Source organism: Ammodytes marinus (assembly GCF_949987685.1).
Source record: "Ammodytes marinus genome assembly, chromosome: 8".
NCBI lineage: Eukaryota > Metazoa > Chordata > Actinopteri > Uranoscopiformes > Ammodytidae > Ammodytes > Ammodytes marinus.
In genome coordinates, this window is record NC_137212.1 from 30,766,121 (window position 1) to 30,791,826 (window position 25,706).

At 40.3% G+C, this 25,706-nt stretch overlaps 1 protein-coding gene across 2 annotated transcripts in view; it reads right to left on the reverse strand.

Annotated features, from left to right (window-relative positions):
* The window catches only part of nlgn1 (neuroligin 1), a gene marked incomplete at both ends in the record, with an annotated part of 304,273 nt that overhangs the window by 191,776 nt on the left and 86,791 nt on the right, over positions 1 to 25,706 (reverse strand). The window contains one exon of one of the 2 annotated variants that reach the window (XM_080032917.1): positions 12,329 to 12,388. The exons of the other annotated variant lie outside the window; for it this stretch is intronic. Within the exon in view, the coding sequence (XP_079889043.1) occupies positions 12,329 to 12,388 (60 nt within the window). The remainder of the gene's footprint in view (positions 1 to 12,328; positions 12,389 to 25,706) is intronic. 2 annotated transcript variants of the gene reach the window in all.

The following is a 25,706-nucleotide window of genomic DNA, read 5'->3' on the forward strand; positions in this document are numbered from 1 at the left end:
TCTGTACCGTCACTCTGGGGCGATGTCGGGCTGGTTGAAAATCGCCCCCAGCGCTCTCATAGACATCAATGTAAAACTTTTTTTTTTCAAACTGCAAGCCTCGCAATGCAATCTCTATGGGTTCCGGGGGTGCTCGCACTAACGTGTTGTCGTCATACGTACAGTAAACAATAAACCAATTACAGTGACTGATACAGTCACATGTCCAGTATGCGGCCCAGAGCGGTCATATTCAAGACCAACACAACTTTATATCAACTCAGGCTAGGCTGGCAAGCTACTTACTTGATCGGACTCGGACTAGGTCTTTCCCAGACAAAATGTAACCATCAAGCAAGTATCTACCAAGATGGATTGGGGGATCTTATAAACGCGGATTTTCACGGGGCTCGTTTGAACGGCTAACGAGGCTAGCAGGATGCTAATGCGCTAACGCTCTGTCCTGCTGCCGCTGCATGATGATATGGACTGTATACTGGCTTTTTATCCATCCTGATGGCAGCACAGAGACCGCATGGATAACTTTGGGTGTCACCCCTATGCATCATCTCTCAGAAAAGGTAAAACAAACATTAAACATCAATCTGCATATACGAGCCAGCGCCGTTCAACAGCTGATCGGCTATTGAACGGTGATCAGCTGTTGATCGTCGTTTAGCTGACAGCTGCTTTCACCGTCCGACATAAACCCGCCTACCAAGTGCTGTAGACAGTAGTAACCCAAACCAATGTGATGATTAGCACTGTTAATGTTGCACATGCTATGCCAGCATCCATTTTTGTCTCCTAACTTTTAAAGGAAGCCTATCTGAGGAGCACACTGGTAGATGACAAGTTATCTGTGATGGCCACAGCCGGATAATTAATCATTTTAGAGCTAAAATAATTTTATTCAAGAAATTAACTAACTTAATTTCCAAAAATACTGTACAGTGCAATGCTTGTCTAATGTTGCCAGAGTGGTTATGCCAGATGAACAGGAAAAACAAACAGTTAAATGCAATATGACATTGTCATATGCTATCTGATTTAGGTTAATTTTGGGTCATATTTCCCATCATGGCAACAATTGCCCCCCCTGAGATTATTGTCAGGAGCCGCCACTGAATCCAATCAAAACGTTACTTCATAGGATTTCCGAGTTCAATACACCTTCATATTCCAACCGGTGAAGTAGGCCTTTAAGAGAAAAAAAATGTAGGCCTATTGGAAAGCAGAGTTTGTGGCCAATGACGTTGTTTTAACAAACGCTTATAGGGACATAACTGGTTAATGCGCGCAGTGCATATTGTTTTGTGTTTTTTTTGCTGTCTGGCACTCTCAGCCACGCTCTTTGTCTCTCTCTCTCTGTCTCTCTGTCTCTCTCTCTCCCACTAAGGGCCCGTGTCCACATAGCTTTTTGGTGTAATAAGTGACAAAAGATGACCTAAACAGAGACATGAAAGCCTATAGTGTGGTCAACACACTATGTATTTATTTATTTATGTTTCACTGGTGCTTTGTGTTTTGTGTTCTGCTGTTTAACCTTAGTTAGTCAGTTCTGTTTGTTCTGTGAGGCCCTGTTTTGTCTGTTGTTTTTTATCTTGTTTAATTGTATTTTCTTTTAACATCGTTGTCAGGGGACTACCAGGCCCCCAGGACTGTGCCTTCTCCGAGCAGCCAGCATGGACATGTGGCCAACCCATTGGTATTGCATGGTAAGGGGTGGAGCTTATTTTCATGCGGCCCGTAGACAGATGTCCCTGTCCACACAGTACAAGCGGCGAACAAGATTGTGTCTCTGCACATTTTTTCTGGATATCAATCATAGGCTCATACTTATCTTTAGACCATGTACTATTAAAATGTAAGTTTTCTCATTTCAAAACGCCACCTCAAGCGTTTTATTAGCCCAACGGCTTTTAACGGCTTTCAGTTTGTTTTCGCCAGGCTAGATGCTACAGAACGAGACACCCGCCTCCAGACCGCTACGCTTGCCGCCCTTTCTTGATAGGTCCATAATGCCACTACGTCCATGCTACGTCATGCTTTGGGCCGTATGGGATTTCCGGATTATGCTTCCTTGTTGCTTCTCTGCGCCTATGAGCAGCTTTCATAGGAATGAATGGGCGCCATGTTTCAATACGGTGTCCATTTCTTTATCCATGGGGACTACAGATGAAAAATAGCCTTTTGGCTGATTCTGGCATTTTTAACCCAGGTAAGATCATGTGTTAATTTGCACTGCCCCCTTCTTAAATAAACTGAATTGAATTTGTGGGAAGTGTTGTGTGGGCGGACACTTCATTCAAATTAAATTCAGATTAAAAATAAATAAATGTATAGAACAGATGGTGACATGCGCACACATCTTCCTCCAGCTACGCTCGTTGACAGGAGGCAGCTCCTCATCCAGACAGAGCATGATGAAAAGTACTCTCCACTTGATTAGACTGCTATATTAGAATGGAATGATTTGAACTAGAAAACAATGAAACCAGGGGGGATCATACAGCGGCAGTAGAGAATGATGATAATTTTGTTTTCTTATCCCCTCCCATGATATGCTGATGATGGTTATTCCTTTGCACAAAGCAGCATCTGCTTGGAATATTGATTCATCAAAAATAAACACAAATATAAATGGACTGACCTCCATCTTAAAGAGGACCTATGATGCTTTTTGACTTTTATGACCTATAAACGTTGTTATGATGATTCATAGTCATGCTTAACCATACTAAATTATCAAATAATGATTTACATGCATTTCGACGTATTCCCTGCTGACCGTCTGGGGTGTCTGTGCAGAGCACTAAACACTATTCTAGCCAGTCGAGAAGTCACGTCGTCAAAGCGGTCTACCCTTTGTAACTTTGTGACGTCGCATGTAACTTTGTGAAGTCACCACGCGGATGTTTCCATGTATGGTAATGCTGTCACTTCCCTGTTCGCGTCTGCCTCGCGTCTGCCTCGCGCCCTTATAGGTCCATGCTCGCGCTTCCCGCCACTGAAAGTGTTCCGGAAGGAAGGTAACCAATCACAACGGAGTGGGGTTTGCAGGAGGGGGGAGGGTAGCGGAGATGGCCGATGCACATGCGGAGGGAGCGGAGATTGCCGAAGCACACACACTCAAGTGTTGACAGGACGTGCTGGATCGCCAAAATAAGAGAAAGAGCTTCCCGAAAATCTACATAGTTTTTTGTGATGTGATTCGTGTCAGGTTGCTCTATAGCAGTGTAAAACAAGAAATTAAGGCCAGAAAAGTAGTATAATAGGTCCTCTTTAAATAAAATATTCTAAACATAAATTAAAATGATTTGTTAAAAATGAAGTGCAAATCTGTAATCAAATATAACTGCCGAGACAGATCATTAAAGGTCACATATTATGCTAAATGCACTTTTTAAATGTGTTCTAACATATCCATGGGGCCACGGTGTGCCTAGAGACTGCCAAAATATTTAAAAAATAACAATCTCTCCTTTTCTCACTCTCCCCCTTTCTGAAACCCCCACCCCTCCCCCCCAATATACTCCAGTCAGAATTCTCCTCGTTTCTGACCTCAAAAACTGGAAAGCCAGAAGCTTCCACTGTGCAGCCCACACCCCTATTTCTTATTGGTCCACAGACAGAGGGCGAGGCGTATCTGGCTTCGCTTCCGGACAGGGGGCGGGGGGAGCTCAAAGATTGTATATTTACGAGGGGAGCTGCAGCTTTTTTTAAAAAATAGGCCATTGTGAGATTAGCTGAACATCAGCATAGTACAATAAATTATCTGAAAGTTTTTTTCAGCAAACAATTCAAAAAAAACGTATTAGGGACCACTAAGACCATATAATATGGTGTATAATAGAACGTATTAGGGACCACTAAGACCATATAATATGGTGTATAATAGTACCGAAAAGTGTATAATATGGGAGCTTTAACAAATAGCCTCAAAATGTGCATTTATTGACACGCATAGTCAAACATGTAATGCATTTCTTCAGAATTTTAACTCTTTGCTTTGTTAATTCCCAAAATGCTTCCATGTCTACACGCCGTCCCCACTGTCACCTATACATGATCCAGCTATTTGGTCAATATCGGGGGCCGATAACCGATACCAATTATTATTGATAATAATTCTCATTGAATTATGATGAGAAGATTATGATGAGGAAGAGCAGAAGGAGGACAACTCATATGATTGACAGAATGATGTATTGATTTTAAAAGACCTTGTTGGATCAAAGCAAGTCTTCAAGACACTGTTTACCATATGTGTTAATGCGCTCTCAACTGTTCCATACATCCAGCATGGTTGTTATAGCTGCCTCCTTTTGTTGATTGCAGAGGGACAGCAATAATGAGGTGAGGTTAGGTTATTAAAATGTCTTGGCAATGTGTGAGCATTTTGATGGATTTACCTGAATTTACCAGGATTTACTGGCTCGCAACAAGTCCCGTTTGTATATATGGTACACACTGTACCTTGAGCTTTTAATGTTTATGCATCTCTGCTTGCTCTCATATGGTTTCCTGGCATCCTTCCTTGGCTGCCACTGCAAGCCTCGGAGCCAAGAAGAATCCTCTAAACCCCAGTCTCTCACTAAACCCCCATAACTTATCAATTAATCCTAATTCGGCTGATTGCAATTTCTTTCATTTTTTCCAATTATCCTCTTGCATGGACCGAGGTAATGGGCGTATTTAGGCCGATTAACTGGAACATGCTAATATGTGCATGACTGTTGGTATATAACATCAATATGTCCCTTTATCACAAAGGGGTAAAAGAACATATTATATGATCTCAGCAGAGATGGGGACTGTAGTGGAGCTAAGTGGCATACGCAGTGACTTGAGACTTGACTTGAGACTCCAGACTCCACTTAGACATTAGTTCCGGGGACTCGTGAAAAATCTTAATGCTGGCGCATGAACAAGGACATGTCTCTGTCCCACTCTGCCCTGGCCAACTCTATGCTGTTTGTCAGTCCCCTGCCTGCCATGCCTTCCCATGGCAACCCATTCGCTGAGCGGACAGTCAGCCTTGCAAACATATTGATTTTGACGCTATATTTTAGCGAGTATTCAGACCGCTTTACCAAATGTTTTTCAAAAAAGCGACTAGCGTTAACATTTAGTGCTAATGATAATATTCCATTATAAATTTTACTTCCATGCAAGGAATCTTTTTTTTAACACGAAGAAAGCTATGACTTTTCAAAAATGATCAATCTCTTTTGAAAAAACAAACAAACCAGAACTTTGTTTTAATAGTTTAAAAGTTGTTGGTTGGAAGTATGTGGGATCATACTAATGTCCTGCAGGCAGGGGCGTAAGAGGGTGAAAAGTTGGAAAGATTCTAAGGGCCCGTGACTGACAGGGATCCTAAACAATATTAAAACAACCTACGTCTTGGGTGGGGCCCAATTTTATACAGTATATTTTCATGGGGCCCAAAATAAAAACGTATCCCTGCCGGGCCCCTGTCGACAGTGAGCAACGCGATTAAAGCTTGCTTTGAGAAGAGCTAAAAATAAGATGCGATCGTATAAGAGATCAGACCATCGTAATCCTGCCAGGGATGAGTGAGGGAAAGGGTGAGGGAAAGTTTGTGAGAGAAAGAGGTGCCATGCCACCATGAGGGAGATATTAGCTTCCTCACATACCAGGTTATGATCAAAGAGAAACAGGAGCTTTTACATTTCTCAGAGCAAAACCCTGAGAGATGCCCTGGGGCTGATGCAACAACTTGGGTTATCCTCTATGTCTCTCTCTCTCTCTCTCTGCAACAAAGCCAGCCCACAGAGCAGAGGAGGTGTGTGGGTAAACCCTGGCTCTGCTGCAAGGAGCAAAGCCATGGGGACTCTCAGCCAAAGCAACAAGAAACAAAATGAGGCCCGGGTGGGGAAGACACAACACTTCTACAGGGACAAGCTGCTGTGTGATTATGCTAAAGTTAAGTTAGGTTATCTTTGAGTCAATTTACCATGACTATGAACATGTCATGACATGGCATAATTGATGGCATGTTTACTACTACCATTACTTGATACTTTTTAGGGACTGGTCATGCGCCTTCTCCAGATCCACTAAACACATGTAGCATGATGAGCATATACGTACTCCCAGCCCCCTTCCAGGATCTTTGTTAGATTGAAGAGCTGGTCCGTTGTTCCACGGCCAGGATGGAATCAGGATTGTTCCTCTTCAACACAAGGTTCTAGTATCAGCCAAAACCTTACCAGCACCTTGGAGTAGACTTGACCAGGGAGGCTGAGAAGTGTGATGCCCCTGTAGTTGGCACACACTCTCTGATCCCGGCTTATGGGGTGGTAGGATGTCCTAGAGGAAAGAGGGGACCATGAGGTCTCTGGTCGGATCCCCGGCACCGTCAACAGGAGGGTGTTAGTAGTACAACTAGTGGTGGCTGGTATAACATCTACGGTGCCAGCCATACTTATTGTGTCCTTGAGCAAGACACTTAGGGCGCACTCACACTAGTGCCATTTGCCTGTTCCGTGCTCAGCACGATTCAGCACGATTCCCCCCCCTCCCTACTCCCCCCGCAGGCCCGTGCTCACACTGCTCGTGGCCTGGGCACACTTGCACCTTGCCTACGTCACCGTGCGCGTTAAGTTGCATCATATATTCCACTTCCACATTAGAGCAACGAGAATCCTTAAGCTATTGTTTTTAAAAAAAAATGTAGCCTTGACGTAATAGGTCGCGGTGGACAGTCTCATATTTGTGCAGCACGCTGTTTATTATTAATATAACGGCCCGTCATACACCCGATGGTTTTATACACACACACATCGCTCCATCAAATCCAAGTCAGAACTTTTTGTATGGGCAGAGAGCGTTTTTTTAAGTGTCTTTATAAAGTTTCTTGTTAAACCTTAGTGTAGGCTACTGTTTCCTTATCACCGGGCCGCGGTGTGTTGTTTTGGGTGCGTCTCCACCGCCATGCGTAAAGGCAGTTATGACAGCTGACGGGAGGAAAAAGAAAAAAATCATCTGACGAACGTGAGTAAACACGAAAACCTTTTTGCTTTGCTTTCTGCGCTCACCTATTTAGCTCTCTCCCTATTTTATTAGCCCACACCTAGGCCTACACACATGTTAATTCTCACACATTTTATGTAGCTACAAGTCCAAGTGGTGGGCAATTCTGGTGCCGACTAGTAAGGCAGCGGACGTTAACGGACTATGCATCCTTAATAAATTCACGTCAGGAACGCCGCCTGTGCGCTTGCTTGTGCGCGTGTCATCTCATTAGCATCTGTACTTTGGCCACGGCACACCTCTCCCAGGTGTGCCGTGGCCAAGGGGCTGTTCTGTGCTGGAATACGGATGGCGTGGTCACACTAGCCAAACGTTCTAGACTTTAGTATGCTAATGAGCTTTGGCACGGGGCCGCGGCCCTAGTGTGAGTGGCCCCTTAAGTCCAAACTGCTCCAGGGGCGCTGTACTATGGCTGAACCTGCGCTCTAACCCCCTCTGAAGTGCACAATTGACTTGACTATTTATTGAACAGATGAACCATCCCTTTTACATATCAAGCAGCCTCTATAGTTGAAGTTCTCTCTGAAATGTCACCTGCTGGAGCCATGTTACACTACAGCCTAACCAAAGAAGGTAACACATTCCCCCCAGTTGATATTTTATCATCCTTTTCCTCCAGCTCCAGGATTGTCCTCAATGCTGTCTGCAAAATCTATATCCCTGTGCCCTCCACACTCAAATGAACACATCCAAAGTGTATACTGGAAGATTAATATCTCACAGGTAGTGCCATAATAATACTGTACATTATACCAGGGCACCAATGGGCCCATAAGAGCCTGGTAGATGCCAAAGTTCACAACATCTCCACTTCTGTATACCTACTGCTGACCACTTCAGCAATACTCCCTGTAGAAAAAATATTAATAATAATAATAAAAAATAACAGAGCTTCTAACAAATCCTCAGCTGTCAGGGACTTTCCTGTTTACATCTCTATGCCCAGCATGAAGAGGATTACAGACAGCAGTATTGCCGCTTATAAAGAGATTGTAAAATCCAAGACTTTTCTGAGTGGGAGGGGTGGAGAGGCTTGAGGACGTCCCTGTTTGTTTGCATCGGGAAAAAAACGACAATCGGCCAAAAGGTTAAGGGCTTCAATAAGTGCTGGACAGGGCAAGTGTGTGTGTGTGTGTGTGTGTGTGTGTGTGTGTGTGTGTGTGTGTGTGTGTGTGTGTGTGTGTGTGTGTGTGTGTGTGTGTGTGTGTGTGTGTGTGTGTGTGTGTGTGTGTGTGTGTGTGTGTGTGTGTGTGTGTGTGTGTGTGTGTGTGTGTGTGTGTGTGTGTGTGTGTGTGTGTGTGCATTTCCGTGTTCATGGGCATATTTCCCTCTATATTCAACTGGATTAGTTGTCTGCCCCGCATCCTTTTTATCGAGATAATACTTGACGCTTGCTGGGATTTCATTGAATAGATCTGTCTGAGCTGTGTGACTCTCTCTCTCTAATCTTATTGGTATAAGCGTATCTGTGTGTGTGTGTGTGTGTGTGTGTGTGTGTGTGTGTGTGTGTGCGTGCGTGTGCTCTCAGAAAAACAGCATGACGGCACAGATCAAAGGAATCCGGATGGTTGTTGAGTCTTATTTGAATGTAATTGCTGTTTACTTGGTCACATTATACAGTAGAGGTGCCTTATTAAGACTGTCTGCCTGTCATTAAAGTTGCACTGCGCCAGTCTCAAGGGGATACGACTCTATCTCAGGGTTTTTTATCAAGGGCATTTTATTCCTAATATGACTTTTCAAAGGGGTTCTTGTTTATGGCAGCTAAGCAGAGATTCATCTGTTTTCTTGTGTTATTGAGATAAGTGGATTCCCAGCATACCGTCTTAAAGCTTTCCCCCAAAAAAGCGCATACACTCATCTCACTCTCTGAAAATAGTGGAAGCCAGTAAGGCAAGGCAAGGCAAGGCAAGTTTATTTATAAAGCACATTTCGGACACAAGGCCATTCAAGGTGCTTTCAGTAGATGAATGCAGTTTGACTGACTCAAGCCAAGGAGATAGATTGGTGGTAACTAATATGCTTTTTCATACCGAATGGGGTTATACTGCACATGTATCATTACATTGACACATTGTGGGCATCCATACGCATGTGGAGTTAGTTTCCTAATAAGGAGTTTATCCAGTAATGATATTCCTGTGCTCTCTCTCACACGATAGATTCTGTTTCACAATTTGAATGTTTGGTTGCGAGATCTTTTCAAGTTTTTTTAGTAAATATTAGAGATGTAGTTAGGACATTAAAGGTGCTGTAAGCGGGATGGTCAGTTTAGCTAACTTCCTGTCAGTGACTGCAGTTAGCAGTCCCCTCCCTCGTCCCTACGTCACCACATTAATGCACTGTGATCTCCAAGCAGCGAGTTATCTATCATCATCTCAGATCCATAAGTGTGATAAAACATGATAAAAACCACCAAAACAGACATAGGGAAGATTTTTTACCTGCTGTGCCATTGTTGGCGCATACACATTCACCCATCTGTCGCTCTGCACGTGCATCGGCAGTGAGACAGGTGCCGGTATGTAGCGTTCTCTCTTCTGATTGGTTATCAGTAGTGGGATCCCCGAAAAGTTTATTTGACGATAACATGCAGAGCGAGTGACTGAGAGATCGGCTTTATGAAACGTGCACACTATATAAGTGATCACTGTATGAATAAAGAGCGATTTAACACGTATATTGACATAACTTAATCGCTTACTTCACAGAAACTTAGTTCTTAGAGGCAGAACTAATTAAAGTAGAAATAACTGAAACAGTTGAAAGGGGTTAACGGAATATGTCACCGACATAGCTGTATCATTGTGTACACGTTGAAATCTTCTTTTATCATAACGTGGCCTGTATCATTATTCATATTCTCTTGTAATGTGAAGCATGTGGGTTCTTTATGGTAAACCTCTTTGAGATGCATTTTATGTATAAAGTGGCTATACAAAGAAGGTTCCTTATAATAATAATAATAATAATAATAATAATAATAATAATAATAATAATAATAATAATAAAATAAATAATACTAATAATAATAATAAAAATAATAATAAAAAAATAAAATAAATAATAATAATAATAATAATAATAATAATAATAATAATAATAATAATAATAACATAAAATAAATAATAATAATAATAATAATAATAATAATAATAATAATAATAATAATAATAATAAAATAAATAATAATAATAATAATAATAATACATTTTATTCAAAGCCGCCTTTCTCTGCACTCAAGGACACCGTACAGACATTTGAAACTTTTAATAAGCAGTAGTGAGCAATATAAAAATAAAAGCAACAATAAAAACAACAGAAAGAAGCAATTGACATCAAATGGAATAGGCAGTTTTAAACAGATCTTTTTGGAGTTGTGATTTGAAATTATGAATATATTTACTTATGTAACATATTTACAAGATCACCTATGCTACCTGTTATGAGCATGATCAGACATAATCCTCTCTTTGCTCTTAGCTTTAGTCTGGAAGTCAGTGAGAATATCTTCCCAGAGAAGCGTTTGAATATCACAGTTTTGACAGAGGGCACATGAGCGGACCATCAAAATATCCGTTCCATGTCACAGTATTTAATGTGCTCTTTGGATGTTGTGTTGTGCCAGACGTATAGTGTTTAAACCGGGGATGACATGAAGCCATAATGACGCTAATGTCACTTGAAATCAGCTCAAGTTAACATTCTGGCTCTTTTTTTATTATTTATTTATGTCTGCTGTAGCCAATACACATTTAATGGAGCTACAAAACAAGGCATTTGGCAGATTGGGACTGGACAGTGCAGGTGGTTGAGCAGACAGATAGCTTCACTTGCACCCTGCGTTCCGAATCGCATACTCTTTCTTTTTTCTATTCTACATACTACATCCGACGATAAAAATAATCTAGTTAGGATGCAGTAGGCATACTATTGGGACATACTTTTACTTATTTATTTCATCATAACATTGCGCCTTGATCTTGCCTCTTGCTTTTATATCCGTCGCATCTCCGTTTGTTTTCATATGGAGGCTCCGTTGATGTGACGTCACTTCAGGTTCGCACTGGATCATGGGTCAGAATCGCCCAAATAGGATGCTGTTTACAACACTAAAAATCTTGGCCGGATGTAGTAGACATCCTGGTCTTTCAATCCATACTAAACTTGGCCACAAAAATCGGGACATGCTAAATCTGTTTTCTACCATACTAAATAGTAGAAAGTATGCGATTCGGAACGCAGGGAGTGTTGTGCAGTAAACGAAGTCCAGCTTTGCCCTGTATAGAGGAACCCATGTCAAGAGATAACAGAGAAGATTGTTGGCAGTTATTGAAATGATGTAACAACTTTCATTCTTTTTTTCCCTTTCTTTTATCTTGTCGCCTCCCCTTATTTACAATTGTAAGTATTTATGTCTCATTTGTTTTCAACTAATTGACTTGAAAGTTTATTATTGTTATTATTTTGTGTTATTTTTCATAACATTTATTATTTTCTATTCAAATGTTGAGCTTAATTGAGTTTGAACGACTTGGTGAGCTTTCCTTATTAGCCCTCCTTTCCATGTGAAAGATATATTTGTTGTGTTTTATCATGTATTGTTTTGTATTTGAATGAATGCGTGCCAACCGATAAAATCTGAATCAAATCAAATCAAAAAACAAGCCAGACATCTGTGCAGCAACCACAGTGCAGAGAGATGCTTGTGCTGAATTTGTATTGGTATTTTAATGTTGTTTTAATTCCAAGGTTATTGGTTTGACGCCCCAAAATGTGAACAGGGTTAAGTGTTAGTATAAGTACAAAAGCCAGTTAGCCAGTAGTTGATCCGTTAAAACATGATCTGATTTGTATAAATGAGACGAATTCAAATAAAAAAAACATGCATAAAATGTGTTAAGAGCTGGCTCAAAGGGGTTGACTTGATCTGCTGGTGGGATGCAACATAGAAAAGGAAAGAATAAAAGGTAAAAGGAAACAGCAAAATCCAAGCAGAGAATCGGATGTACAGTATTAATAATATCAAAGAATGGTGGTAAGACATGTATACAACTTTAAGACATCAAGCTGAAAAGGACAAAACACATCCAGCCCATAAAAAAGAGAGAGTTTTACGATGTAAAAGAGCAAAAAGAAAATGTCCATCACTTTCAAAAAAAGGACAAGAAGATGCAAGAAAATCAAAGAAGAATTAAAAAATTGAGGAGGAGAAAAGGGTAAGTTTGGATTTCTCCCTTGTCATGCAAATCAGTTTGGCATCAGGGGTGGAGGGGGGAAAAAATACCTTCGTCGTCCGTGCGTTCACTATCAGTTAAATCATCAGTGTGTTTCTTTGTAAGGGGACCTATGGGACCAAGAAGGAGAAGATGGAGGAAAAACAGGGTGATCAAGAACACACACAGCTTGCAAAAGATGCTCTCAAAAGATTAAGAAAGTATGGCAATAATTCACATTTTTTTAAAATGTTTTATAAGCCCCTTTTTTGGTTGGAAAAATCTTCACACTGACAAAGGGGGATCGGGTAAACATTACCACAATGTCCACTTCACATGTTTGATTTTTTTACAGTAGGATCTTACTGTATATGACTTCATTTTTAAAGAAAGTTAAGGAGCAAGAAAAGAGAAACTTTTAAAAAAGAGCCCAAAAATATAGTCTTCTCTGTTGAAAATGAAGACTTATAATTGAGGATAAAAGCTCTTAGGATGAAGAGACATAACACTCTCTCTCTCAGTAGCATACAGTAGCATCAATAATACATATCAGAGACATTATGTTAACATTTTGGAAATGATCAGTGTGGCAGAGAAAAAGGCAGAGGCTGTAAAAGAAGCAACATTGTTAAGAGCAGAGCACTTAACACAAGCATGTGACAAACTCCCCTGGTTGCATTTTCAGAGTGTGTGAACTGTGTTTGGGGCCCAAACACACACACACACACACACACACACACACACACACACACACACACACACACATACAAATTCAGACTTACCAGAGGACAACAAAACATATTTCTGTTTTGCCTCCTGACGTATTTCTCTGTCTTGTTTATGTGAAGTAGGATCACACAGAGCGTGAAGTCGCCATGTATGGAGATGTATTAAGTTCTATTTGAATATGTATCCCTATTGTAAAACCTTCTTTCTTCTTATCTTTTCACTGACCTCACTGTCAAATGATGTGCAAGTAATAAAAGGTTTTGATAATAGTAAAACAGGGAGACTAACACTACTGTTTGTATGGGTAAATGTCTGGCTACAGGAGGTAACATTATTCTATTCATTTTAAGCTTTCATTAACATAGGCGAATGAGAAATGTCCTTAAAAAAGGTTCATCGCATTATTAGAACTACTTGTAGCAGTACAAGTGTCTGTTATCAGCTGCTTCTCCTTTGAAACACCCAATTGTTCAATTATAATTTAATATGAGAATTGCACATAACGAGACATATGCTCAAAACAGTAACACACAAACACACACACACACACAAACACACACACACACACACACACACACACACATAGAAGATACAAAGAGATACACACGGATACATGCATGTCCAAAAGTAAAGAATGTCTTCTAGCAGCATGCTTGACCGAATAATATACTGCTAATGCTTAACACACACACACACACAGACGTATAGAGCAATGGCATCCACAGCCTCCAAATCAAGGTTGGTCATTCCTTACAGCTTGAGCACTAAGCATGGATGTTAGTATATACGCACAACGGCTATTCTCAGGACTTTGAATAGACAGCGATGAGGAAATTATCACTCCACACGACTGTATAGTAACTACCAACATTAGCCACAGCACCAACTATGCAGCAATGTTATGCAAATCCACTTCAATCCATTCCACTTCATCAAACTGATACAGCAGTCCATTTCAGCATGAAAAAGCTTAAAAAAATGGCTCTGAAAAATAAAGCAGAAAACGCCAATGACTGTGTTGATTTGAACATCTATCTATTTATGGACTAGAGAATAGGGTATGAGTCACTAAAAAAGGTTGGATATAGTTTAACCCTTATGCCCCGTTAAAAAAAAGTTACACTGGGACCGCTGTATTTTGACCTTTAAACTGCATTAAAATGATGAAAGATCAATATTTTTTCACAATTTTTTTTTCTATTTTTTTCATGAAGGGGTTGTTATTCAATTCATGTTGTGATTTAATAAATCACAAATAAAAATTAACCCTTTAGATGCCATTTTTGATCATATACCACTAACCGCTTTTTTGAAAAATACACATAAATTCAATATTCAAATCTTTTTTTTAACTTTGATTATTATTAGTATCACCGGCTCACCCATCTGAATACTAGGTGAGAAAATTATATTTGGTGCATTATTACTTTTTGTTTAATGTCAGATTGAATAAAAAAGTTACACTGGGACCGCTTCGTACATTTTGTGTATTTTGACCTTTAAACTGCATTAAAATGATGAAAGATCAATATTTTTTCACAATTTTTTTTTCCATTTTTTTCATGAAGGGGTTGTTATTCAATTCATGTTGTGATTTAATTAATCACAATTAAAAATTAACCCTTTAGATGCCAGTTTCGATCATATACCACCAACCGCTTTTTTGAAAAATACACTAAAATTCAATATTCAAATATTTTTTTTAACTTTGATTATTATTAGTATCACCGGCTCACCCATCTGAATGATAGGTGAGAAAATTATATTTGGTGCATTATTACTTTTTGTTTAATGTCAGATTTAATAAAAAAGTTACACTGGGACCGCTTCGTACATTTTGTGTATTTTGACCTTCAAACTGCATTAAAATGATGAAAGATCAATATTTTTTCACAATTTTTTTTTCCATATTTTTCATGAAGGGGTTGTTGTTCAATCTATGTCATGATTTAATTAATCACAATTAAAAATTAACCCTTTAGATGCCAGTTTCGATCATATACCACCAACCGCTTTTTTGAAAAATACACTAAAATTCAATATTCAAATATTTTTTTTAACTTTGATTATTATTAGTATCACCGGCTCACCCATCTGAACAATAGGTGAGAAAATTGAATTTGGGGCATTATTACTTTTTGAATAATGTCAAATTGAATAAAAAAAGTTAGATTTCTACCATTGACTTGCATTATAAGAAAACTTTTTGGCAACCCGCCTTTAAATTAAAGTGAAACATTTTTTTTGCCTCTGATTTCCCATATTACTGCAGAAAACACAATGCAATTGGGTAAAATGAAAGAGAATAGTAAAATTTACCCATTTTATCACCTCTTTTATCATCAAAATATGAATTTTTATGATGAAAACCACTCACTAAAACTACAAAATAACAGCTTTTTTTTTTTTTTTTTAGTGTGTGAGTGTGTGTGTATGTGTCTGTTTGTGTGTGTGTGTGCATGTGTAAGTGCATGTGTGTGTGTGAAAGTGTGCTTGTGTGTGTGTATGAGAGGAGAGAAATTACAAGGGGTACAGATTTGCAGCCCTAATATCGTATGACACATGCAAACACACACACCCCCCCACACACACACACACATACACACACAATCTTATTTTGTCATGGACATGCAGACAACAGTCCCCCCCATCCATATCCAAACACATTTGACATTTTTCTTTAGATTTGTTGTTGCAGTGGCCAGTATTCCTGAAATTTTTTAAAATTATGAAAAATCCAATTTTTTTTCAGGTTTGTGTCATGAGGCAAGTTTTCCCCCAGTAATACACCATATGAAATTCATAAATCAACTAGATAATAGTTAAAACCTAAAATGTGATGCCTTACCTTCAAAATGAATGCAAAACATTATATAAATTCTGATTTTATCTTGGCATGGCCAAGGAATCAAAAATACTGGTTTTATGGCTTTCTATGAGTTTACGAAATGGCATCTTTTTAGACAAGGATTTCAGTGTATTTGATTTGAGTACACACAGACACACTCCTGGATTTTTTTTTTTAACTTCAACCATTCTGACTAAAAGATGTGTTCACTAACTACACATCAAAACAATTTTATTGTATTTTTTAATTTTTTTAACTGGTTTGCAGCCATGAATTACACAAGGATGCCAATTTGTTGTAAAGGGTCACCATAGAGGTCAGGGGGGGGGGGCTAAAACGGGGCATGTTTTTTATTGACCTTATTTTTACATAACCTTATCAAGTTTACTACAGAGAAATGGGAAATTACAGTCAAAAATATTTTTCACTTTAATTTTAAGGGGGGTGTCAAAAAATGTCGTTATAATGGAAGTCAATGGTACAAATCGTGTAGTTAGCGGTCCCAGTGTAACAAAAACATCTCACACAGTCAAAATGAAGTGGAAATGGATGAAACTCAGAATATCCAAACTTCATTGTAAAACACACCTCCTTACCAAATTTTATGGATAGGGGACAATCACAGCCAAAATTATCTCAAAAATGCAACCCCAGATACACAGAATTCCACCAACGGGGCATAAGGGTTAAGTCAGTATATACTGGTGTTGTGGAGTAATCATTTCTCCATTATTCAACATCCTGGTGGTTTATTCAAGGCCAACCATTTTGTCTCCAGTGGCTTCCAAGAGGAAGCAGGCGGCTCCCTGCATATCATTCTGTCCTTACAGCAGTCTGCCGCCGTTGCCTTTGTAAAGATTTGACAAGCAATTTGATAAGCGAGAGCCGACTTGTGCGTTTGGGGTGTGCTGAATAAGCACAGAGACAACAAGAATCACTTCTTTCAAAATGTGAAACTGTCTAAGAAACACAAAGCGTATGTATGCTGTCTAGGGATGTGTTACCTGTTTATAGAGTATATACTGCATAGAGAGATCACTGTCAAAGCAGTACATATAGTTAGTGGGAGATTAATGCTATAGCCTTCTGGCTTACACTGCACTGAGTCATAGTGTGTACTAATAACCAGCATTTTTTATTATGTGAGATCCTGGCAATTAGAAAAGCAAACATCAGCAGCAACATGTAGGTATCTCATGACACCCTATGGGCCCGATGACGTGCATGGATGTAGCTGGTGTTGCATCACAGTATAACAGTAAGCAACAAGCCAACGCGGTTAACATACATAGTTGATGTTTGATTAGCCTATGAATTAAGATAAATAAGAACCAGACTATTTACGCTGTTCAGTTAAAGATCTCAGGCTGGTTGTAGCATTAGCTTTGGTTAGCTTGAAGAGTCGGCAGGTAACAGGTGGGGTTTCTGCACTGCAACTTTATTGAAACAGTCGGCCAGGTCTCCACAGAACTATATCCACTAGATACAGACATGGGAACATAGGTAATGGACCTGCACCAACTTATTACAAAATAAAGAGGCTCCACTCATGGATGTTGAACGGGGTTGAATAGCGGTAGCATGTAGCCTAGCATCACAGCAGGAACAGGCTCTTCTTCTCAAATACAACTGACAATAAGCAGGCGCCTCCTAGTGGCTCCACATTTAACACACTGGCTGTTACATGTTTAAATTGCATGTGTTTTCAGGTGAATAGGAGACTCAGATTGCAGAGTCCTTGATTGAATTGTCCTTTAACTAATTAAACTAAAAAACTCTTATGCATAGGTTCTTATTACATCCCTATCTGTAGCACTGCTGGCTGAGTGATGCGCTAACACCTAGTGGTGAAAATCCAGTATTACCGATTTGCTCCGGTATTTGGCTTTATATAGTAATGATAATAATAATGGATTGGATTTATAGCGCTTTTAATCACACTCAAAGCGCTTTACAGGGAGCAGGTTCCATTCATTCACACACAGTCATACCGGTGGTGGTAAACTACCATAGTAGCCACAGCGACCACCACCTCAAACATACAGCGGTCACACGGGGCAAGGTGGGTGAAGTGTCTTACCCAAGGACACAACAACCATCACACAAGTGGCAGGGCGGGGATCGAACCGCCAACTCTTGGATCATTGGCCGACCCGCTCTACCACCTGAGCCACAGTCGCCCCCAAAGCAGTTTTTAAATGTCTTGCCCCTGCCCATTCATAGCTTCAAGGTGCTTCAAGGGGCAAACAAGATCCCTCCTGTTAACATTGCCGGCCTTTATTTTCTGGAGAGTGAACCATTGGCTATACATTAACCCTTACTTATAACAGTGTCAAACAGCAACAGTGTTCGCTTTAGTGGTGATTATTTCCAAAACTAAGACAGTTAACTTGGTATAACCCCCCACAACAGCAACATTTGTATTATACAGCAGCCGTCAGTGTGTAAATAATGTTTTGTTGAACTAAAGTACTGCTCATCATCTAATTGACTATGCCTTTCAAAAGTCCTACAACTGTGACCTATGGCTTCTATCCAAAACACTGAACGGACCATTTCAACACAGTGTACTTAACATGGAAAATGCATTCTAAACCAGTGCGCTTGTGAAATAATTGACCTTTACAAAGAAACTAAAGACAAAGATGGGTCAGGTAAGTAAAGAAAGTTGAAGGTTGGAGTGAGTTATGAGGAACTAGGACACTTGAAGAAGAAGATGTGATTGACGTGTGTGGTCTGTGTGTGCTAACATGACAGTGGCATGTTGTTTGACTGAGGGTTAGTGGGGAGCAGAGCAGACAAGACAGCCGCATGACAGCTCCTATCACACACACACACACACACACTCGCCTCACATAAATACACACGCATACAGTGAGAGAGGCATACAGCAATCAGTGTCAATTCTAAACTGCCCAGTGACAAGGTGGACCTAAAACTGACCTGAACTATTTTACCTGTCACTGTGAGCATAGGTGTGTGTGTGTGTGTGTGTGTGTGTGTGTGTGTGTGTGTGTGTGTGTGTGTGTGTGTGTGTGTGTGTGTGTGTGTGTGTGTGTGTGTGTGTGTGTGTGTGTGTGTGTGTGTGTGTGTGTGTGTGTGTGTGTGTGTGTGTGTGTGTGTGTGGAGGGCTCAGCTGGCTTCAGACGTGATCAGTTATTAAGAACTTCAAACTTTTTTCATCTTTTTCCCTCTGGCTGTGTCCCTTACCACTCTTTGGTTTCTTTATTTTCTCTGTCTTATATTCTAAAGAGTTTTTGGTCTTTTCCCACAATTCTGCTCAGGTCTATGTCCCTCTTATTCTTCTATTACATTTTGTTTCTAGATTGATATTACCCGTTTACCTGCTATCCCCCACATTATTCCATATATTAAGTGTGAAATACGTTTTCTTCTGCAGAATAGGCCTCATGCACAACATATTCCCTTCAAAATACAGACGCTTGTGAAAATAAATGTTTGACTTAAAGAATGTCTGTAATGTGCCATAGTACTGACCTCAATGCTAAACATATCATTGAGTCTTTACATCTCTATGAAAATGTCAACTAACAGTGTAATCATCATAAAAACTGATTTCATTGCAGAACATTTATATTGGTTTGCATTAGTGTGTATCGGTATGAGTAATACAGTGGTCAATTGTTGTTGCCATGGACATGTATTTCTACCAATCTTGATAAATTGTACTCACCCAAGCAATTTCTGCAGCACCTGTTTATGTAAGTACTTTGTGTTTTGTGATTTATATCTATCGTGCAATTCAGAATTCAGTAAGTATAGCTACATGCTTGTTTTTCTCCCTTCTATCTTCGTCCCTTCCTCTCTCCACCATCGGCATTGATTATGGACTGATGAAGAGGAGTTTCACACTCGCAGACACTGCAACAATCCATGACTCAAAAAGCCAGTCGAGAATCAGTGATAATACGCACTCACGCAGGTCACTCACACACAGACATACCCACACACACACATACACGCACGCACACACACACACACACACACACACATACACGCACGCGGAACCCCTCAGGCTTTCCCTCTCTCCTGGTTGAGGTAATTATTGCGAGGAGAGTCCATGCATTGATCGCACATTCAGCACAGAGCTATCCATACATACATATTGCTCTCTCTCTCTGCATCAGTCAAGCTCCACGCCGGCATAGAAACACCGCGGCTTAATCAATCACCAATGCACATTAAAAAAGGGGGATCTAACAGAGCGCACGGCTCAATGAACCAAACAGGTAATCTACTACTGACCTTGGAGAAAATCCCCACAGGCTGTAAACTATAAATACAGAACCTATTCCCTGAGGTACAACTGGGAGTCTCATGCACTTCAGCAAATACTCAGATGAGAGAAATGAACAGATACTATGAGTGGGGGGCCTGTGCTTTATGGAAGTGTGGTGAGCACATTGCATATATGAGATATGATTCTAGAAAGGACACATCAACACTGATTTTCCTCGTGTGGTTTACATAGTTGTTAGTGGTGAAAAGGTATAAGTTTATTGATGCACACTGTCAGAAATAGTGGTACGGTAGATCATAGGACTGAAGGTAACAATGAGCACCTTTGAGGTTCAAAAGTTCATCCATGAAACATTTTTTTTCTAAATAGTCAAGCACAATATCAGGAGGCAAATACAGAAAAAAATAAATTAAATTAAAAAGGTTGTGAAAATGTCATTTTTACACATAGATTTGAAGGTGTCCCTGTTCATTTAAGTAGATTTAAACGTGTGGCTGAGGTTGAGGAGCACCGAAACACAAGAAATGAAGTTTCTGTAAATTCATTGTGGAAACGAAAGACATGTCCATGTGACACAGCTGTGCCTTCAATGGTACAGTAACTAGCCGTACCCCTAAAGGTTCAATAGTGTGCCTAGTTTTCTGTTGTTAATGACCTTTTAGCCATTTTGTCAGGTCATTGTGCATTGCAGTGCCAGTATTCCACAGGTGATATTTTCAACTCATGATTTGATATTAAAGCCTGGCACCTTGCATGACTTGTCAAAGACTGGAACTGATCAGCTGAATAAAGGGAACGCTTTAACAGGGCATGTCCATGACCCGGGGAAAGCTTTATTGATATGTCAATACCTTTCTTTCACAACATTTCTAATCAACTTTATCTTCCTCTGGACCTCCTCCATTTGAATTACACTTTCACTGTAATCTTGTCCAGAATAGCTCCCTATAACCTTGACCAAGTATCTCTGGCTTAACAAATGGAGCACTCAAACTGCGCCGTTTTGCTATATGATAGAGCCTTTGCTGTCAAAACAAACAGTTATTCCAGCTGTATTTCATGTTAGGAGCTGTTAGTCAGTTTTTTCCAATCCTTTTGAAATGATACTTTACATATAATAGCAATAAAACAGGCCTATCTAAGCAGTTGTGCATTAGAGAGCTGACTGATGTTGTCATTTATCCATGCGGCTGTGGAACACAATGCGTTATGGAGGTGTCTAGGAAACCGACTTCAACGTGTCATGTAAATGAAAGATTTGTCCTTCCGTAGAGGAGAAGAATGGGAATCCTAACCGGTAGAGTGTGTGTGGGGGGTGGGGGGTGGGAGGGATGATGGATTAACATTCCCAGCCATCATCAGGCTCTCTCTGCCTGTAGCATAGGAAGTCATATTAGACACAAGAGACATTTATCATGGGAATCGGCTCCACGAGCAGGAACCGAAGAAAATGTAAAAATATATATATATACGTTTTATAAATGAGTAGATCTCATGTCCATGAAGTTTTATGACAGCAGTAATGTTGTTGGTGTTATCAGCGAAGAAGGACAGAAAATCCTCCAAGAAACTGCTGGACTAAATAAATAGCAACCTACCTCTACTGCATGTGTGTGTGGGCAAATACCTTGTTTCTAAAGGGGACCATCCACATGTGAAAAGGTGAAATTGTTAGACAAAACAGCATATGTACGTACTTAGCATCAGACATCTCCAGACACTTAGCCTTTACTCAGGTCAGATCTTCTTTGATTACACACAGCACTTGGAAATGCTCTGTTGGATCTAGACTGACCCAGGGCGACCTAGATTACGTAACACCCACCTCCTTCTGTAAAAGCTGTTTCCTTTTCTTTTAATGGCTTTTCTAAAGATGAGACACACTTTGAATTGAAAGCAGGCAAGCACACCTAAAACTACACACTTTAACATCTGTATACATGTGTATGTCGCTTTACCCTTAATCAAATTTGACCAGACTGTAACCTAATTGACTTCCTAATGGCATGTTATCTGAAATATTTTATTTATATCATTTTCACTTGACCAATATGGTAAAAAAGTGTTTGTCTATGATAGTCTCACTCACACAGGTCTGTCTTTGTTTGACTATTTCTTTGGTTTAATCAGTTTTTATTGTCATGTGTCAAAGTCCTGCGTTACTAACGGGGAAAATGTGGCACTTAATTCCAAGCCCCAAACACAGCGAGTTCTACCAGCATCCAATGCGGAAGTGACAAAAAAATTAGGTTCACCGATTGGCCACTAGAAACTCATTAGCCAAACAACAATTTTTTCTCACGCATCCTATTGCAAAGACAAACAATCCCTGTGTTCCGAATCGCACACTTTCTACTATTTAGTATGGTAGAAAAAATATTTAGTATGTCCCGATTCTTGTGGCCAGATTTAGGTTGGCTAGAAAGACCCTGATGTCTACTATGTCCGGCCAAGATTTTTAGTGTTGAAAACAGCATCCTATTTGGGCGATTCTCACCCATAATCCAGTGGGAACCTGAAGTGACATCAACGGAGCCTCCATACACACTAAAAAATCCATGTACCTATGAAGGTACAAATGCTTTGTCCCCAGTGGTACCTTAGCAGGGTAAACATTGGTACATATGTGTAGCTTCTTGTCTGTACCTCTAAGAACATTCCTGAACCCCTAGTGACAGTAATGTACCCTTTGGAAAGGTACAGTGAAAATGTAAATTCTGCAAGTTTGCTGCATTTCATATGAAGTAAAGCAGTAATTGCCTCACTGCCTTTGTTTGGACGATTCTATCTGTAACCATGGCCAATCAGACAACACATTAAAGAAGTTAGTCTTTTCTGATCTAAAGATTACTGCTTTACTTCATATGAAATGCAGAAAACGTGCAGAATTCACATTTTTACTGTAACTTTCCAATGGGTACATTACTGTCACTAGGGGTTCAGGAATGTTCTTTTAGCGGTAGAGACAAGAAGGTACAAATATGTACCAATGTTTAAGGTACAGTGTTGTACCCTGCTAAGGTACCACTGGGGGGGGGGACAAAGCATTTGTACCCTTTTGGGACCATTCCTGTCAAGACGCAATGTTAGGATGAAATAAATTAGTACAAGTATGTCCCAATAGTATGCCTACTGCATCCTAACTAGATTATTTTTATCGTCAAATGTAGTATGTAGAATAGAAAAAAGACAGAGTATGCGATTCGGAACGCAGGGAAACAATGACTGGCCAAGCCTGCCAGAGCTGTGAAGGAGCTGAGACCTGGAAGCTAACCCAAGCTACAGAACATTTCTTTCTGCTCTCTCTTTTATCACCCATTTCATCTAATAACACTTCCTATTCTCCTCCTCCGCTTCCCTTGTACTAATAGTTTGTTCTTGCGTTCCTCCACATCCCTCTCTCCTTCCGCTGACAAAACTAACACCCACACTGTCAATGTCAGTGAGTCAATTGAAGGCAGAGAGGCCTGGTAGGGGGAGGACATGAGCAAAGATGTGTGACTACTGTGCAAACAAGCCATAAAGTATAGTGAGCTTGAAAAAAAGGGATATAAAAATAAATGATGTGAGGTACTTCTTTTTTTCCAATTTCTTTGAAGCAGATCATTTGCTAATGCCTGGTTTTCCAATGAGCAGCGCAGTTCGGTTTGGTACAGGTACAAGGTACAGTTTGGCCCAGCACAGTAACTCTAGATCTGGCTTGTGTTTCCACTGCTGGCAGCACCCTTTACTTAGTAGGCGGGTTTATGCTGGAGGGGGATATCAGAGCATATACAGTCTATGGGTCAGAGCCGTACAACAGCACTGGCCCTCATAAACAGCCTATGCTCTGGTGTCGGAAGCTACGTAACTGTGGTGACATCATAGCAGCTGCGTAACTATGGTGACTGTGACATAGCAGCGGGACACAGTGTAGCCCGCTGATGAATGAAATGAAGAGGAAAAACACCACACATTAAACAAAGGGCTGTGCGTAGGCATTTGACTCTCACTCTGCCCAAAGAGATTAACACACAGCGGCTTTGATCTCACATGGAAATGACGATTCTGTCGACAAATGGACAGACTGCAGTGTGTAGCTCCTCCCCCCTCTTGGGACCCTTTGGGACAGCTTGGAACCCCCACGACTAAAGGGTGACAAAACTAGGTACCATACCATACCGTACCGTACCATAACAAAATGAGCCGCACCGCTCAGTGGAAAGCAGGCTTAAGAAAGCATTCTGCATTATGGGTTAAAAGACTCAATTTGCTGTGCAATCAAGTTTGTGAATTATGAAAGATGAGCCTTTGCAGCATAGTCATCTTGGCTAAGGTCTTACATAGAGGGATATTAGTCAAACGTCCTTCACAGTATAAGATGAGAGTCCGGGACAGGCTTTAGTCAAACATCAAAGCAGCAGATCAAACAGAAAGCACATCATGTAACTGGAAGGACTTTAGTAGCATTAAAAGGCCATTTCCACATCCACTTGATTTAAAGAAGCTGCTCCTCTCACTTTGCCTCATTATGGAGGCAGCAGGTGGAGACAGAACTAGTCAGGGAAAGTTTGGAGTGACTAGATGATACTAGATGATAGATATATTACAGTGACGACATAGCTAACTAATTATCAAGTGAAGCAGCGGACATTGTCCAGTAGATAGGGTTTAAAGGTAAAATCTGCTTTTTCATCAACCTGGGCCTCATTTTCACAGCATTGTCCCTGATTTGGTCGTGATTATATTTTCATGTTTTAATGTGCATTTTTGTGTGCATTTTTGTTTGGATCATTGATTTATTTACTTTTTTTTTGCAAAGGTAGCTCAAACTGCAGTATATTTTGTCAGCAAATAATATTTGGATACACAAGTTATAAAACAATTGTAAAATAGAAATTAGACGTTCATTTAAAATATATTATCGAATTATTTGAACTTTGACCTAGTTGGCCGCTGCCCTTTGTGCAACCGGTGATATCAGCTGTAGTAGGCTACGCGATGTTACCAGAGTGAGGCAAACTAAAATCGGCACCAAGCGCAGGAGGAAGAGAGAGATGGAGGAAGAATAGATTGTGTTCATAACTCTATAGGCTATCACAACATTAGCGCGATTTCGGAAGGAAAGGTAATGCTTGGCGTAATGCTAACGTTAGCTTAGCTCAGCTGTTTGTTTACATTCAGCGCTACGAATATTCGAAGCCTGAAAAATGGCATTTGGGCCAGCCCTAGTGCGGTGGCCTCAGAGCCCCGCAGAGCCGCGTCGCGCACCAACTGAAAAATGTGACTACGCGCCGGATGCTGCAGACGCCGCAGAGGTTTGATTGGGCATCAGAGCAAGAAGGAGGGATTTCAACAGCACAGGAGCTCTTCCTCATTATCATCAAACTCAATATCTTCCAGTTTTCATTTGTTTAGCAACGGATTTCACTGATTTACATCAAAAGTGCAGTGTGCAATCTGCCACACGGGCAAACTGCTGTCAACGGTTCATGAGAACGTTCCATGTCCACGCTACCCAGCAGAGAACGCAGAGCTGCACAAGTATAAATTAGGCTTCTTTTGACTGTGGCATTTTGCAGGGTTCCGGAATACGTTTGCCTTTAGGGTAGTAATCTAACTGTCCAGCTTC